Here is an 18270-nt window from a genome sequence, read left to right on the forward strand (position 1 = left end):
ATGTTTACGAAAAAACGTGTTTCATATCGTAATCTTTACTCATTTCCATGGTAACTACTACAGTACCATTATGCCTTGGCAATCTTCGACCAATCACAATAGCACGACTACTTTGACATTTGTTTTGTTTTCATTGTAGCTATGACTAAAACTTTGAAAACATGTCAGGTAATCATGAGTATATAATGTGACCGTTATTTTGACCATTTTTGTTTCGTAATGTCATCCTCTCAGCTCTGCAGCGTTCTTTCAGGACTGGTCTTCGAATGCTGAGGCGTATGGATACTGTAGTAGTTACCATGGAAACGAGTAAAGATTCAATTGCATTAGGTACAGTCCTGTACCCATTACCTTTTTCTTGTTTCTCTCAAATGTAAAAAACGTAGTTCATTTAATTATGTTCAACTCTGCTCTCGTCAAATGTCAGACCAATCGAATAAGTGGAACCACATAAACCCCGCTACCTTGAGAAACTCCTACGGTGAAAGACCATTGGCAAAAGTGCATCCGGGGACCAGGCGGGTCTTAGAACCATCTAGTGACTCCTACCTGTACTCTGTGTTCTTGTTTGTGCCGCGAGTCTCTGGGATCTCCTCTCCATTCTTCATCCAGTAGCTCTCCTGGTGGACACTGTGGGCGGTGGTCAGGTTGCACTGCAGGGTGAAGGGGGGGCTGTGGGACTCCGTGGGCAGGGTGACGTGATCAGAGGAGGTGATGGACGGCTCTGCAACACAGGCAGAGATCCTCTATGACAGATATGGTGCGCTCTCTACAACTAGCGTACATAGGGTGCAATGTGCAATGTGCTATACGAATAAACAATACAACTAAAGTTAATTATTATTGGAAAGACCCATACTGTAGACATGTCTGGAGATTAATGTGAATGTAAGAAGAGGTTACCGCCTAATAATATACACGGTTCTTCCACTGGTTTAATAGAAAGGAGCCTGAATTCTGCTGGGGGGGAAAAAACAGATCTTCTGATACTAATTATATAATCAAAGGCTACGGCAAATTATTCTATAATTACAACAGCAGTAATCAGGCCATGGGCCTTAGAGACTCCTAGCTCTCCATAAGCTCTGCCAGAGCAGCTCTATAAAAAAAACACATCACAAGCATTTCAATATCCACTTAAAAACATGGATCATGTAAACACTTTAGTGTGATTATGACAACTGAATGCTGTTTATGTTCATAAATTCTTAATGCAACACCACGTAGCCATGCGCTACACTCTATGACACTGTTGTTTTCCTAAACTGCAGTCATGTTGCTCACATGTAACCTTCCAACAAGTTGTCCAGTGTTAAGTATAAAGGCTGGACGTAAAATGTGTAAACATTGACAACTAAACATGTATTTAGGCATTAAGTGTTGCAATGTGTGAAACTCTTGACTGAGTCTTGATGGACAGGCTTACTGTTGTGTCCCTGACCAAACAGCCCTCCAGTAATAAGTTAAACCACAATATAAACAGAATATTAATATCCTCCTGATTACAGGCCATAACATATGGCTATTCCGAGTTAGAGCAATAATTGGCTTAAAATGTGCATGTAAATGTTATCAGGGATCTTTGAAGTCTTATTTTCAAAGTGTATACAGTAGCAAAAGGTGCTTATGTCTGTTTAACATTAGGAAACCCAGGCAAGAGAAAACAAATAATGATATTCAAGACAAATACAAAATGAATATGATAGACTGGAGGGGAAACTGATATAATGAACTGCATGAGGAGAAGGTATGAAATACAGGGAAACGATTGAGGATGGTTTCTAGAGGGTTTAGATTGAGAAGGAAATGACTGAGGCACGGTTCTAGAGCGTTTAGGCAGAGATTGAAACGACTGTGGCGACTGAGGCAGGGTTCTAGAGGGTTTAGGTTGACGGGTGCACTGAGGCAGGGTTCTAGAGGGTTTAGGTTGACGGGTGCACTGAGGCGACTGATGCAGGGTTCTAGAGGGTTTAGGTTGACGGGTGCACTGAGGCGACTGAGGCAGGGTTCTAGAGGGTTTAGGTTGACGGGGACACTGAGGCGACTGATGCAGGGTTCTAGAGGGTTTAGGTTGACGGGTGCACTGAGGCGACTGAGGCAGGGTTCTAGAGGGTTTAGGTTGACGGGGACACTGAGGCGACTGAGGCAGGGTTCTAGAGGGTTTAGGTTGACGGGGACACTGAGGCGACTGAGGCAGGGTTCTAGAGGGTTTAGGTTGACGGGGACACTGAGGCGACTGAGGCAGGGTTCTAGAGGGTTTAGGTTGACGGGGACACTGAGGCGACTGAGGCAGGGTTCTAGAGGGTTTAGGTTGACGGGTGCACTGAGGCGACTGAGGCAGGGTTCTAGAGGGTTTAGGTTGACGGGTGCACTGAGGCGACTGAGGCAGGGTTCTAGAGGGTTTAGGTTGACGGGTGCACTGAGGCGACTGAGGCAGGGTTCTAGAGGGTTTAGGTTGACGGGTGCACTGAGGCGACTGAGGCAGGGTTCTAGAGGGTTTAGGTTGACGGGGACACTGAGGCGACTGAGGCAGGGTTCTAGAGGGTTTAGGTTGACGGGTGCACTGAGGCGACTGAGGCAGGGTTCTAGAGGGTTTAGGTTGACGGGTGCACTGAGGCGACTGAGGCAGGGTTCTAGAGGGTTTAGGTTGACGGGTGCACTGAGGCGACTGAGGCAGGGTTCTAGAGGGTTTAGGTTGACGGGTGCACTGAGGCGACTGAGGCAGGGTTCTAGAGGGTTTAGGTTGACGGGTGCACTGAGTAGGAGATGGCCATGTGAAAAATAAGACTAGTTGATGGTATAGTTCTCCACATTCAAGGTATTTGATGGAGGGTGTCTACTATGAGGGAACTGGTGGTCTTTTGGAGATTTCTTTTGGGAGGTTTAAGGACACAGGGAAGTGGAGCTAGTGTCGGGTCTCTCTCGGTCTCCCTCTACACTGACCACTCACTCTGCAACACCGTAATAGTGGCCTGAGCGCGGATCCAGGTTGTGGCGGGATTTTGATGCAGGTCGTTGCGCCGCGGGTCATTGCTGGCTCTGCACTCGTACGTCCCGGGGTCCTCCAGGGAGAGCCGGGTGACGCCCAGCACGCTCACGGCGTTGGCACCGTAGGCCGTGTTGATGGACACCCGCCGCTTACGGGCGCCATCCCACAACTGCCTGAAGGAGTCGGCCCGGTTGATCTCCGCGTACCACCACTGGATCTCCGGGGTGGGGTTACCCACCACGTCACAGTACAGCTCAAAGGTGTCCCCTGTCAGCTTAGTCTCAGACAGGGGTGACTTCACAAAGCCAGCTGGGCAAACCGCAGTGAGAGGGTGTTGGATGGAGTGGCGCGGAAAATAAAAAGGGGTAAATTAAGAAGGAATTAGGCAGTGAAACAAAAGAAAAAAGAAATTATAGAAAAGACATGCAGATCATTTGTAATAAGATGAAAACAAAGATCATGACAGAAAACATGGCAGAATAACAGAAAAGTGAGAATAAAGATGTAATGTTACACCCTTACAACATAACCCCATCTTGCATGTGGCGGTGCATGATGACTTACAGAATATTGCAGTGTCAACAGCTAAATGTCAACAGCAACCGTGTCATAATTTTTAGGATGCAACTGGAGAGTGTGACCTCAGTTCTATTCCAGCCAGTATGTATTCCCTCTATTCCTGGGAACCCATCATTTCATTCTGCAGCCTCTTCCCTCCGAGGATGTTCTCTCTTGGCTTTGTCTGATTAATGACATTCCATGAATTTGTATCTGCTAAGATGCCGCTCCAATCCAAAGTCCTCAAAATGACCTTGTCATTTTCATAGAGCTGCATTAAATCTGCCACATAAAACCCCCCATCATCAGTGCTCAGGGGGTAAAGCTTTGAGTATTGTATTGTTGAATGCTTGCATACCTTTCAGTCACTAGATCTAGTCCAGTGTTAATCTAGTCTTGTGTTGTGTTTTCAGCAAACTGAAGCAGTCTTTATCAGGAATATATTGCAGAAAAGGGCCACAATTGATTATAGATTTACGGTGAGGAGGCAGGGTAGCCCTGAGCTCGGCCTATGGGCGCTGTGCAGAGTGCATGAGAGTGATGAGAGGAGATTTATAGAAGCCGTAGCTCTAGGTCTCTGGGGATAGTGTGGGCGTGGGCGCATGGCGATAGACCCCCTTGGTTTCCATAGAAGCATTCTACAGCAACAGAGCAGGTGGATCAACCAACCATGAACCAGCAAACCGGCAAACCAACCAACCGATCAACTACACCAACCAGCTACACCAACCAACCAACGAAAACTGCACCGAAATTGATACTGGTATGAAACATCAGGTCCATGGCATGTTAGAATAGGGTATCTTCCTCAATACTGAAGCCAGATACCAAGAGCCACGTGTAATGTTAGAAATCAAAGCAAAGCCACTTGGATTTCTGCACGTCTGACACATAGAATGGTGTTGTATGTCTCAGTGTTTCCCCACAGGATTTTCAGAGACTATGGGGCGTGAACCTCCGACCCTCTAGGTGGGTCCGGGGGAATGCCCCCCCAGAATATATATATTTTTTTGTACATTTTAAAGTTAAATGCATCAATCTGGTGCACTTTGAGAGCAAAATAAAGAGGCTAGATCTATGATGAACTTTGTGCTCAAAACACAAAATCGACTAGTGCTTCCCAATCCTCTCCTCGAAGCACCCCAGCCGTTCAATGTATTTGTTAAATTCCACCACCAGCACACCTGATTCAACTTAACTAGCCCTTTATTAGTTGAATCAGGTGTGCTGGTGGTGGTGGAATTTAACAAATACATGGAACGGCTGGGGTGTCTCGAGGAGAGGTTTGGGAACCACTGGACTAGAGCATACATTTGAGCCATCAAAGAAATTAAGCAAAAGCGGTTACCTGTGTTGAACTGGTTTATTTGGTTTAATATTTCCTTATTTTATTTTATTTTATAAAAAATAAAAGAAATTAGTTCATTATACAACTGTGGCGGGACTAATTCATGGCGGGCCGCCACAGTCTAGGTAATTAATGGGAAACCCTGATGTCTCTAACAACACCATTCAAGAGATGTAAAAGGGATTACATCTCAATCGGGTTTTTTTCAATGGCCGCAAAATAATAGTCTAAGTCTATTCTGTTGGGTAAAGCTACTGGATGGAAACAGTACCGTGTTGGAGAATACTCAAAAATAGTACCCTGTATCGGACACACTTTAGTATACAGGAGCAGTATCGGTGCATCCCTATGTCATACTCCAAATCTAGCCATAACTGTTTGGTTAAGTCTGGGGCTTACTTGTGCCAACAATGGATGCCCTTCAGATAATTCTTTGAAAATACTAAGTCATTATAAACATTATTTGAACACAAACTGCTGTGTACAGCAAGCTCTCGTGAGAAAGCTCCTCACACACAACTCCACGCAGAACCAGTGGGTGCTGTTCCAGCATGACTCCTCTGATTATGTTTCTCAAGTTTGTATTAAGATAAGATATTACTTTATTGATCCCCATGGGGAAATTATTATTCTCATAAATTAATAAATACCATGAAGAAAATTATTTTAGGAGATAATCCATATATTCTATTATATGTTAATAATTTCTATTAAGACATTTTTATTAATTGGGAGGATGTCCCTCATGTTGTGTTAGGAATTGGCACCACTGACCGTTGTTAGCGGGTCAATGTTGACCCGGGGTCTAACTCAGTCCTGACCACTAAAAAGAAAGGAGTATCACTCAATATAATTAATACTACGTAATCCTAACTAGCATTATATGCATTCATAACCATATAATCCCATTGTAATTCGATTTTATGGCCCCAGAGACACATCGTGTCCCTTATTTTTAAGATGAAAATGAGGTTGTTCAATCATAATATACTAAATGTGAAACCCATAGATAATAATGTTTTCTGACTATAATAGAACAATATTAGAATATAACTTCTGAAAAAAAGTTTAGTATATTTATTATTATTTTATTTATTTATATTTCGTATTTTTATAGTATAGTTTTACCTTGCCGGGTCAAGAATGACCCTAACACCACAGTCGTACCTTTTTTTCTGCAGATACCTTCAGAATTTTCAAAATGGTGAAACATAGTTTTGCTGTGCTTATACATGTGTTGTTGTGGAGGATATCATAAAGCCTTGTTCTAATCAAATCAACTACATGGTAGTTAGTTATTACATATTATAACCTTGAAACAGGTCGCTGGAGACCCTAACACCACATAAGGGTTCAAATCTCATACACCGGCTGAGGATTATCTTGATTATTAATTACACAATGCTTCCAGACCTTCAATCACCCTCCACTGTCCATCTGGCTCCCACCAACACCCAGCACACCTGTCAACCACTTTACTAATTATTACCTAGAAACGCTGCTTCATACACCCAGTAGAGGATGTGCAGTTTACCTGACGTATACTGTAGGGCCTCGGTCATTAATCAAGTTTAAATTTAAATTATGATTTTGACTTCCCGCTATCGCGAAAAAACAAGATAATCGAGGTAAAACTATTATTGTGCCGCATGCCACGTTGCTCTCATTTTGTCTTGTGTTGTAAATGCAGCACACCCTTCCTTCACATTGGTGCGCTCCGTCCCTCATCCCCAAGCAGCAGTTTCAGCTTGTGTTGAGAGGGAGGAGGGAGCCATGGCCAATTATTTTGAATGTTTTTTTTTGGTAACTTGTAGAAGATGACAGAAAGGCAGCCTTTGATCGAGAAGAAAGGTAAAACAGATTCAGACGTTGTCATATGATGTTCTCAAATCAACAAGTAATCATGTTTAATAATTGTGATTTCAATATCAAAATAATCGTGATTATAATTGTTGCCATAATGGAGCAGCAGTACGATGCATGTGAGTGGATGTATAGTAATACTACTGTGGGGATGTTTTAACAAAATTAGTGGTCCTAGTTCAGTATTTTGGACAACGAACGATCCTTATCATTTCCCCTCAACCATGCTTCAGCCAATACAGAACTGCCAGACAAACCTGCCTAACATAGCATAGCACAACCTATACCACTCAATACCCCCATTAAGTATGTATCATGCTGGTGAATTTGTGTAAATTCAGGAAGTTAATTAACATTACAATTAAAAAGTTGAAAGATTTTACATTTGGGGGCGGAGGAGAGGGGTAATTTGTTCATGCTTTCACTGATTGCTGTCTGGTTTGTGTATTGGATGGCCATCTAACAGATTAGCTCATAGTCTGGTCATAAGACTTCCGTATTTCTAAATCAAGTGATTACTCTCTCCTTTCAGCATACTACTGTGTAACAGCATGCCACTGTGTACTTAACAAAGTACAAATATTCTACCTGCAATAGTCCTTTTTCACAGCAAACATTTTGGCTCCATTTAGATGTGCCAGTGAGCCATTCCAGTGAGCCGGGATGCACAATACCAGGGCCCTGGAACACCTACATCGGAATTATGACCTCAGTGTTCCAATGTCCGGCACGGTAATACAGCAGGAGAAACCATAGATCAATATGTACAATAGTTGATCTAATATGTAGTTGTATAATATAACTTCAACTGTCTCCTAAAGATGAATAGCACAGTTGTTTACAGTATATAGTGTATGGTGCCATGTTGGCACGACATCAGTTAACTGCATCTCGGACAAGGCGGAGTTGAGAGATCATGCCAGAGTTTCTTGGAATAGGTCCTTTTCACAGCAGCCATTTTGACATGTCATTGCAGGGTAAACACGGGTGTAATTAATAACACTAATTATGGTCTTGTTCCATTGTGGTGCTACAGGGCCAGGGCCCAGGCATTGTAACATGCTGCCGAACTGGAATGGCTGTGAGACACCTAAATGGAATGGAACCCTTAATAATGTTATTAATTACACCCCTGATGGAGAGCCTGGCAGTCTTGTGACCAGACCATATGCTATCTGTGAGATGGCCACCCAATACACAAACTCAGACTGCAGTTAATTAATGTTATTAGTTATCTCCACCAGGCGGAAGCCTGGGGGGAGATCATGTAATCAGTTGTGTGTCTGCACGTGAGTCTGTCTGTCTGCAGCGAATCTCGCAAAATACAGGGCCAATCTGGATGAAGTGTCACACATAGGCTATAGACCGCAGACCAAGGACATGAATTACAGTGTGTAATACTGTGTAATAGCAATAGTGTAATAGTGTGATCATGCAATAGCGTGCTAGACAGTGTAATAATGTAAGTGTAATAGTGTAACAGTGTGTAATAATAATAGTGTAATAATGTAAGTGTAATAAATGTAATAGTGTGTACTAGTGTAATAAATGGTAAATGGCTGCATTTATATAGCGCTTTATCCAAAGTGCTTTACAATTTGTTCCTCACATTTTTACCCATTCACCCACACACCGACGGCAGAGGCAACCATGCAAGGTGCCGACCTGCTCATCAGGAGCAATTAGGAGTTAAGTGTCTTGCTCAAGGACAGTTCGACATGCTGCCCGGGAGGAGCGGGAATCGAACCGGGAACCTCTGGATTACCAGACGACTGCTCTACCTCCCAAGCCACTGTCGCCCCGTAATAGTGTGTACTAGTGTAATAGGAGTAGTGCGGGGAGATCTATTTTCTATGTTTGCCACCCCCTATGTAGCTGTCCTTGGTAGGCTAGTGACTTGTCAACACAGTTGGCCTTTTTTTTAGGGATGCTCGATATTGGCTTTTTTACTGATACCGATATACCGATATTGTCCAACTCTTAATTTCCGATACCGATATCAACCGATACCGATATATGCAGGGTTTCCCCCCCCAAAAAACAGAATAATGTCAGGTAATTAACATTACATCTCTTGTTGTGGAATTAACACAACATTATGCATACTTTTGACAATAAATAAAATCAGAATTTGTTCTTACTTGCTTGCCTGGGTAAATAAAGGTTATAGAATTGTAAAAAAAAGAAAATGTAAAAAAAATTATAATAAATTATTTTTTAAACCGATACCGATATTTTCCAATATCACATTTTAATGCCAATATCGGCCGATAATATCGGACATCCCTACTTTTTTTCTTTCCCGCAGACAGTGGATGATCTCTGTGTATGTTGTGCGAGTGTGTTTGGATACTGGTAATTATAATCAATGATCATAGATGGTCTCTGCTTTTGTTAAAAATTGTAGGCGTGTTTATTTGCTCTGTGAGAGAGAGAGAATAAATGTGTGGCTGCCGCCTGGTGGAGATTTGCGCTCTACAGAGTGCACCTTTCTAGTCACAGCTGTGTTGACATTTGCTATCCAGATCTGCTGTGAGAAGGTCTATTAACTATGCAGACCATCCTTTCTATGTTACATCTGCTGTGAAAAAGTAGATCTATAGACAGATTAATCAGGCCGATATTTGACATTTTGAGATAATCGGCATCAACCAATAAATTGGCAGATAAACTCAAATGTCTGCAGAATGCAGATTGATTGAATTGATTGAAAACTTTATTAACAGATTGCAGAATGGGTACAATACAGTACGGCTCAATACACACAATTGTTAAGGGGATGCAGACCAGAGAAAGACTTTCGTCTTGTTTACATCAGGGTCCCCCATTTTCAATTCATAATGACATTTATGACATGATACGCAACATACAGATATATATCATGACATTTATGACATACATGACATACAGGTATACAGTACTGTTACATTTGTGACATACAAGATATGCAAATATACAGTACTGTTAAACAGAGATCCTAACAGAAAATATATACATACGAGGGGGAGGAAACTGTACATTAGGAGGGGGTGGGTGGGTGGGCCAGTTTCGAATTGCAGCCTCCCGTAGGTGCTCTTTGAGAGCAGTTTTATACATCCTTAGGGAGCCATAGGTGAGGATTATATCTGGCACTGGCTCACATACGAATACAGTAGCAGATAAATTACTCCTCCCACCTGCTTGGTAACACTGCACATAGATACCTTGTATTGGCAGACATAGCCTGGGACCCTCAGCTCTGAACTCGGCAGAATCTGCACCTGGCTCGCTGATAACAAACTATCATTACACCTGGGTAAAACAGAGTCCATTCTCTTCGGCTCAAATAACAAACTCAGCAAGACCGACGGCTTCTCTGTTACAGTAAGTGACAATATTGTCACAAGGAAAGATGAAATTACATATACCTAGGTTTCATCCTAGAGGCAAATCTTTCCTGTGACAAAATGGCATCCAATGTAATCAAAAAAGTCAACCAGCGAACTAGATTCTTGTACCGGATCTCCTCTCTGGTAAACAAGAATACCCTGAAGACTCTGGCAGGAGCACTCATTCAAGAGTACTACGGCTATGCTTGCGCCTCATGGTACCAAAGCACCTCAAAGGCACTAATTTTTTTTTTTTACAAACATCACAAAACAAACTGGTCAGACTACTGCTTGACCTTACTCCTAGAACCCACCTCACCCCTGCCCACTTTGACAACCTATGATGGCTTAGAGTAGACGACAGAGTACAGCAACTTGCAATGGGCCTGGTCTACAAGATACACTACACGACTAAGGTACCCATGTACATGTCAAAATACTTCCCAAAGGTCAGTGAATACCACAACCACAACACCAGTGGGAGCTCCACAAATCATGTTAAACCCAGATTCGGCACAAACAAGGGACTAAACACGTTTCGCAATTATGCCACATCAATGTGGAACGCCCTACCCACAGCTGTAAAGGAATGTGAATCACTACCCACTTTCAAAACCACTCTCAAAGAGCACCTACGGGAGACTGCAATTCGAAACTGGCCCCTGTAAATGTCCTAACCAAACCCCCTCCAATGTACAGTAAATGTCCTAACCCAACCCCCTCCAATGTACAGTTAACCCCCCCCACCCACCTAATTCACATCATATATGAATTTGATCGTTGATCTGACATTTATTTCTACCCCGATCAGAGCAATCTGTGTGGACCGTGTATGGCTGTTTACCGTTGGCTGCGGTGGGGGTGGGGGGGGGAGCGCCGCGCTACGACGTAATTTCATGTATGGATGAGGAGACATAATAGTGATAATCTAGCGTTGATTTCAGGATGATTAGTCCCCATTAGAAAACATATCATTTAGACACCTTGCATGTTAGGATTTATTTCAGGTTCATTCTGGCACCTGTGTATGACCAACGGGTTAAAAATTGTCAAATCTGCCATTTTGAAATCCAAAATTATGTAGGTTAGAGTTTTCCTATCCCAAAAATTTACTCATATTTTAATTCCCCATTAAGCTCATAAGCCCGACGAGACCGGTACCGGTCCCAAAACGTATTCAAGTATAAACATCATAACCATGTCACAACAGCAGTTATAATGTATATTATCATCAATACGTTAGTTTACCAATAGGTTAAAGTGTTATTAGATAGATTTTACTTTTAGTTTTGCTGTTGTTTAGTTTGCGAAAGTCGACCATTTTGGAAAAGTTGAAAGTCGGGAATTGTAGTTTTTATGCGGCCATTTAGAAGAGGACACAGAGAGCTTTCGAAGACCGTTGGAGAACGAGCGAGAGAGGGAGAGAGAGAGACAGAGAGGGAGAGAGAGAGTGACAGGAGCACCCCCCACACACGCAGCGCGGGGCAGGAGCTTCTCCTCTCGGGGAAACACACACGCAGTGCGGGGCAGGAGCTTCTCCTCTCGGGGAAACACACACGCAGCGCGGGGCAGGAGCTTCTCCTCTCGGGGAAACACACACGCAGCGCGGGGCAGGAGCTTCTCCTCTCGGGGAAACACACACGCAGCGCGGGGCAGGAGCTTCTCCTCTCGGGGAAACACACACGCAGCGCGGGGCAGGAGCTTCTCCTCTCTGGGAAACACACACGCAGTGCGGGGCAGGAGCTTCTCCTCTCGGGGAAACACACACGCAGCACGGGGCAGGAGCTTCTCCTCTCGGGGAAACACACACGCAGCACGGGGCAGGAGCTTCTCCTCTCGGGGAAACACACACGCAGCGCGGGGCAGGAGCTTCTCCTCTCGGGGAAACACACACACACGCAGCGCGGTGCAGGAGCTTCTCCTCTCGGGGAAACACACACGCAGTCGGGAGCACTCGCATATCACTGTCAAACTGCTGCAAAATATCATTGCGCGCGCCCGTATTCCGAGCCGTGCAATAATATTCACAGGGGTATATATTGTCATTTGTAACAAGTTACCAATGCATTGTCCCGTGGGATTATGCCCCCCCGCAGCGAAATTAACTAGTATCCCCCTCAATCTTTCTATCTCTCTCTATCTGTCTGCCAGTGCAGACTGTGGGTGACTGTCACTCAAAGCGCTTATGGGCGGAACCCAGCCCAAAACAGCTTGAAATCTTGAAGTGGAAAAATGCTGATTTAGAGTACTTGATTAGAAATACAAAACAATAATTTTTTCTTTTTTTTTTTACTTACAGATGTGTTCCATAGACTCACAGGAATTGTGTAACATTGCCCAAATAGTGAAAGGAATAGCAAGCCATGTCCCCTTTAATATCTCTTATTACTCTGGATAATAAACCACAAAACGTAACGTTATTGGCATATATTGAAGCGCAGTTAGTGGGGCTGGGCAATTAATCTAAAAATCACAATCTCGATTCATAGACCTATGCAATCTCATTTCTAAGTTATGACGATTTTTTTTGTATAAAAAAAATATATATAATAAAAATAAAAAATAAATAAATAATTTACTTTTTACTTTACTTTTTAAATGATTTTATTGAAAAAATAAGAATCTTGAGAGAATCGTGATCTCAATTCCTAGAGAGAAAAATTGTGATTCACATTTTAGCAAGAATCGCCCAGCCCTATAGCAGTTAGTTTATCTTCCCTATTTTTAGCATGTAGCAACAATTAGATTTGAAATTTATTTAAAAATGGTGGCACCCTGGCAATTTTTTTTAAAGCTACTGTACATACAGTAGATTTCATTATCTGTTCTTATGCACGCCTGGTGATACTAAATCCAAATTTAACTCGGGCATTTGAAATATAAGATTTGGCACAATCCCTAAATGTGCGAATTGGCTATAATAAGGTAATTTATACGCCTGCTATTCTATATTCTATAATTATTTCAAATTGCATTGGTCCGGATGGGAGAATTCAGTACTGTATCTACAAAACCTTCTGTTTAATCATCTTCCCTTTATTCATTATCTTAGATTTTTTGTACACATGATCTCGAGAAGGTACTGAACGAGATCAGTGGCAGTTTTTCATGTCTGGTCATTTTTAGCATGGTGTTATTCACTGTCAAAGATGCAAAGAAATCATAATTCATATTCTCCTTTGTTTCATCACAATTTAAGCAAGCCTAGTAATAGACACAATATTTCTGACACTGGGAATACATTCACTGAGGTCCATAGATGTCCCTAGATACCAAGAATATGCAAATGGTCCTTGTAGAAGTGGAGCAATATTCCATTTACTTAGGTATGTATTTTAGGCGGGTTTTCTGAAAATAGGGCTCCGGGCGGTTAAGAAACACATCATTTAGACACCTTGCATGTTAGTATTCCCTTCAGATTCATGTTGGCATCCATGTATGGCCAAGGGGTGAAAAATTGTAAAATCTACCATTTTGAAATCCAAAATGATGTAGGTTAGAGTTATCCTATCACAAAAATGACCTCACATTTTGAATTCCCCATTACCCGCCAAAATCGCTGTTCAGCGTTATTGCCCGCCATGCGTTGTCTGCCAATATCGCTGTACAGCGTGTTTCAAGTTCATATTTCATATTTTCGTCATGGAATTCATATTTCACCCACGGAGCCTTGTCATATGCTGCGGGAGCCATCACAACTCTGCAACGCTTCAATACCGCCACCTGGTGGCCGATCAGCGAGTTGCCAAACCGGAAATGCCCGTTTCAGCTCGGTCCGTCCCCTAATTCCATTCCCCTAACTCGTTTATCGTCCCGGGACTCAATCCACACACCGTGGACATGGATCGTTGCCATAACTCAATAAACAACATGATTTGGGCGTATATTAGTATTATACAAACCGAAACTGGATCGCCTCGATCCCCACCACATAACTGGGATCTGTTTGTTCCACTCTCATCGCCCAACAGTATGAGGAGACGGACGTGAGTTTCAGCGTCCAGAGAACACTATTATTATCTTTTTATTAATATGGTTTTATTATTATCCTAAAGTAAGTTAATGTAGATGACTCAAAAGTATAATTGCCTGAATTATAAAAAAAAATAGGTAAAAACCATATTATGCGTTTTCATCAATAAATAAATGCCCCAAATTTTTTTATAGATTGGGGGCCCCACATTTTTTAATAGATTGGGGGCCCACAAATTGATTCTTTCATGGGGCCCAGAATCTCCAGCTACGCCCCTGGCTGGAACTCAGGATGAACGCATATTTTTCCGTCCATTCACCTTTGAATTGCAGTCGACTTTTCTTTTACTGACCATCTTTGAAAATGCCATATTTTTCTGCTGGCTGCCTGCTGGCGAAAATAGGCTAATAGCTACATTTATCTCACAGAGATAAAACTGGGAGCGAGTTTACTGTAGATGCACTGTCAAATCTGCTCCGACTTGAACTGAAAGAGAGAGACGACATGCAGTCCGTGAAGACCCGCCCTACTCCCCTACTCTGCCTCTGATTCGCAGACTGTGGGTGAGGGGGAAAAACGCTGACGGGACGCGTATGTGATTGGACCAGACTTGTACACAGACAGACAGTGGCAGTGCAGCCGGACGGGCAGAGCACTGCTCGCAGAGGAGAGAGATAGCGAGGATGCATTTGCTTCCACTTTACTTGATATCACTCTGGAATCACGTTTCAACCAAATCACTAACATAACGTTGCTGTCATGAGCCTGCGCTATGGTAGCCTACAAGTGATAAAATAAATAAAACGTCCAACTCTCGCGCAACGACTCTGCAAACAGTTGCGCGCGGGCCGCATTAACACTAAACTTTGATGTCCAGTAGGGGGCCGCAAAATATCATCCCGCGAGTTTGAGACCCCTGCTCTAGACGGTATTTTCGTATGAATGTGTGAATGAAAAAGTAAAACGTTCCTACATCCTGAACGATAGATAATTGATGTTGAATGGGCCATAGTAATGTCAATTTAGCAATACAATTTAAAAAGTTATAGCCCTGCAAAGAAGGTGAACATCTCCATAGACAAATAGCGCTGGCAGAGAATGGTTTAGGATGATCAAAGTGGTGGCAGAGAATGGGTTAAGAAACACATCATTTAGACACCTTGCATGTTAGGATTTCCTTCAGATTCATGTTGGCATCCATGTATGGCCATGGGGTGAAAAATGGTAAAATCAGCCATATTGAAATCCAAAATGATGTAGGTTAGAGTTATTCTAATCCGAAAAATAATTGCATATTTTAATTCCCCACAAAGAAAGACATATTTTAGACACCCCACTCGATTGATTTTCCAAAAAATATTTTTTTTGTAAAATCAGTTGTGTAATAGTCAATTTTGGTGAGTTGTTTCTATACAATTCACTTATGTCATAACGCGGCGCAAGTACTTCGTTGTGTGTGAGAGAGAGAGAGCCGCGGTGCCTTATATAATAATATATAATTTCACTGTATGCCTTGTATGTGACAAATAAACCTCTTGAATCTTGCCATATTCAATCAGTTTCAGTAACTACAGAACAGTACATAATTGTTATAGACTCACTTGTTGTTTTGTTGCATCACGGAACGAGCCTCAAGCCGTCGCATTAACCCTTCGAGAAGCTTTGTGGCTTGAACTGTCCATGATAATAAAAGTGTCCATATGAATCCATTTAGTTAGATCCAACACTGTCTGAATGTACAGTATCTTGTGATTATCTCTCCTCCATGAGCTCAATGTAACGCGGAAGTGCAGTGGTCTATCACACCACGTGACTCTGCCGAGCGCTGAAAAACAGCACCCTCAGACATCACATGATATGACCCATATAGACACTGATTGGCTCAATTTAGTTGCTAGCAATGCTAGGCTATGGCTAGGACCGGCTGCATTGCGCAATGACGCCCACTAAGTGAGGAGCTAATGTCTAGCGCCCAGAAGAGACCCGGATGACATGACGCACAAACAGAGGGGGGATGACAAACAAACAATGATTTATATTTGGTATATTAATGTTATTGTGCATTTTAAACACAAACATACTTAAAATGAGTAATTATTATTTATTTTAAACATGTTTATTATATTTTTAGGGGTCTAAAATCCAAAAACACTATTTCTTCTTCTCCTTCCCTCTCCCCCAGGGGGCGGGGGGGGGGGGGGGGGGGGGGGGGCGGCGCCCTAGCGCCCTCTATGGACCAGCCGCCACTGTGTCACAATAAAATACATGTACTTTACGGTGAAATGCTTGGTTCTGTGCGTGCGTGTGTGAGGGGGTCCCAGCCTCTGCATGGTTGGTATGGGGGTTAGTGGCTCTGCAGGGTTGGTTAGGGGGGTTAGTGGCTCTGCAGGGTTGGTTAGGGGGGTTAGTGGTTCTGCAGGGTTGGTTAGGGGGGTTAGTGGCTCTGCAGGGTTGGTTAGGGGGGTTAGTGGTTCTGCAGGGTTGGTTAGGGGGGTTAGTGGCTCTGCAGGGTTGGTTAGGGGGGTTAGTGGCTCTGCAGGGTTGGTTAGGGGGGTTGGTGGCTCTGCAGGGTTGGTTAGGGGGGTTAGTGGTTCTGCAGTGTTGGTTAGGGGGGTTAGTGGCTCTGCAGGGTTGGTTAGGGGGGTTAGTGGCTCTGCAGGGTTGGTTAGGGGGGTTAGTGGCTCTGCAGGGTTGGTTAGGGCGGTTAGTGGCTCTGCAGGGTTGGTTAGGGGGGTTAGTGGCTCTGCAGGGTTGGTTAGGGGGGTTAGTGGCTCTGCAGGGTTGGTTAGGGGGGTTAGTGGCTCTGCAGGGTTGGTTAGGGGGGTTAGTGGTTCTGCAGTGTTGGTTAGGGGGGTTAGTGGCTCTGCAGGGTTGGTTAGGGGGGTTAGTGGCTCTGCAGGGTTGGTTAGGGGGGTTAGTGGCTCTGCAGGGTTGGTTAGGGGGGTTAGTGGCTCTGCAGGGTTGGTTAGGGGGGTTAGTGGCTCTGCAGGGTTGGTTAGGGCGGTTAGTGGCTCTGCAGGGTTGGTTAGGGGGGTTAGTGGCTCTGCAGGGTTGGTTAGGGGGGTTAGTGGTTCTGCAGGGTTGGTTAGGGGGGTTAGTGGCTCTGCAGGGTTGGTTAGGGGGGTTAGTGGCTCTGCAGGGTTGGTTAGGGGGGTTAGTGGCTCTGCAGGGTTGGTTAGGGGGGTTAGTGGCTCTGCAGGGTTGGTTAGGGGGGTTAGTGGCTCTGCAGGGTTGGTTAGGGCCGTTAGTGGCTCTGCAGGGTTGGTTAGGGGGGTTAGTGGCTCTGTTTAATAACCACGTCCCAGTTCATGCTGTACTGCTTCAATCTGTCTCACCAGACCTTCTAGTTTCTCTCCACTAGAGTTGGGCAATGTTTACATAATTGTCATATGATGATGTCCACAGTGAAACATTGCGATGGACAATGATATTGTTGTCGGAGAGGGAGGGGACGACTATAAATGGTACTATAATTGTATATACTTTCTTTTATACTTTGATATATGTGTATTGATGGATATTAATTACTATTTAGATTATTTGTACATTTGAGCCCATTCACAGCCCATCCTCACCTTCTCACCCGGTCCACACCTTCCTCCCTATAGAGCTTACAAGTGACCTCATTAAGCATATAATATATATATATATATTTGAAATACTAGTCATAGTGATGTAACTGCATAATATACCAGAACGATGTTGGGCCTAGTAGTCGATGGTCAATGGTATCATCCATCGGCCCAACCCTACTCTCCACAGTAACTGTACAAATAAATTGTATATTAATCAGATTGATACATATATATTTGTATATATATATTATACAGTCAATGAAATGCTCGAGGAAGGTGGTGGGTGGCCTCTGCTCCTCCTGCCATATCTGCAAAAGTTGCCATGTATGAATAATGCACCTAAAGGACCCCTACGCTCTGCATCTTCTGGCCGCCTCAGATCTACTCCTATCCAAGCTCCCGGAGGGTCATCAAAGAGAAGCCGCCTATTCTCAGTCCTTGCCCCACAATGGTGGAATGAACTACCCACCCCAGTTAGGACAGCCGAATCCCGTCCAATCTTTCGCCGTCGACTAAAGACTCACTTCTTCAACCATTATCTGAAATGATAAAAAAAAAAAAAAAAAAATCTAACCCCGACTAACCTTAATGTCATG

At 43.5% G+C, this 18270-nt stretch overlaps 1 protein-coding gene across 1 annotated transcript in view; it reads right to left on the reverse strand.

Moving 5' to 3' along the window:
- Positions 1–18270, reverse strand: part of nptna (neuroplastin a) — a gene marked incomplete at its 5' end in the record, with an annotated part of 37285 nt that overhangs the window by 17150 nt on the left and 1865 nt on the right. Inside the window, 2 exons of the mRNA XM_084334986.1 lie at positions 550–724; positions 2951–3298. Coding sequence (XP_084191112.1) covers positions 550–724; positions 2951–3298 — 523 coding nt within the window. The remainder of the gene's footprint in view (positions 1–549; positions 725–2950; positions 3299–18270) is intronic.

Source organism: Notolepis coatsorum, assembly GCF_963971535.1.
Source record: "Notolepis coatsorum genome assembly, chromosome: 18".
NCBI classification, from domain to species: domain Eukaryota; kingdom Metazoa; phylum Chordata; class Actinopteri; order Aulopiformes; family Paralepididae; genus Notolepis; species Notolepis coatsorum.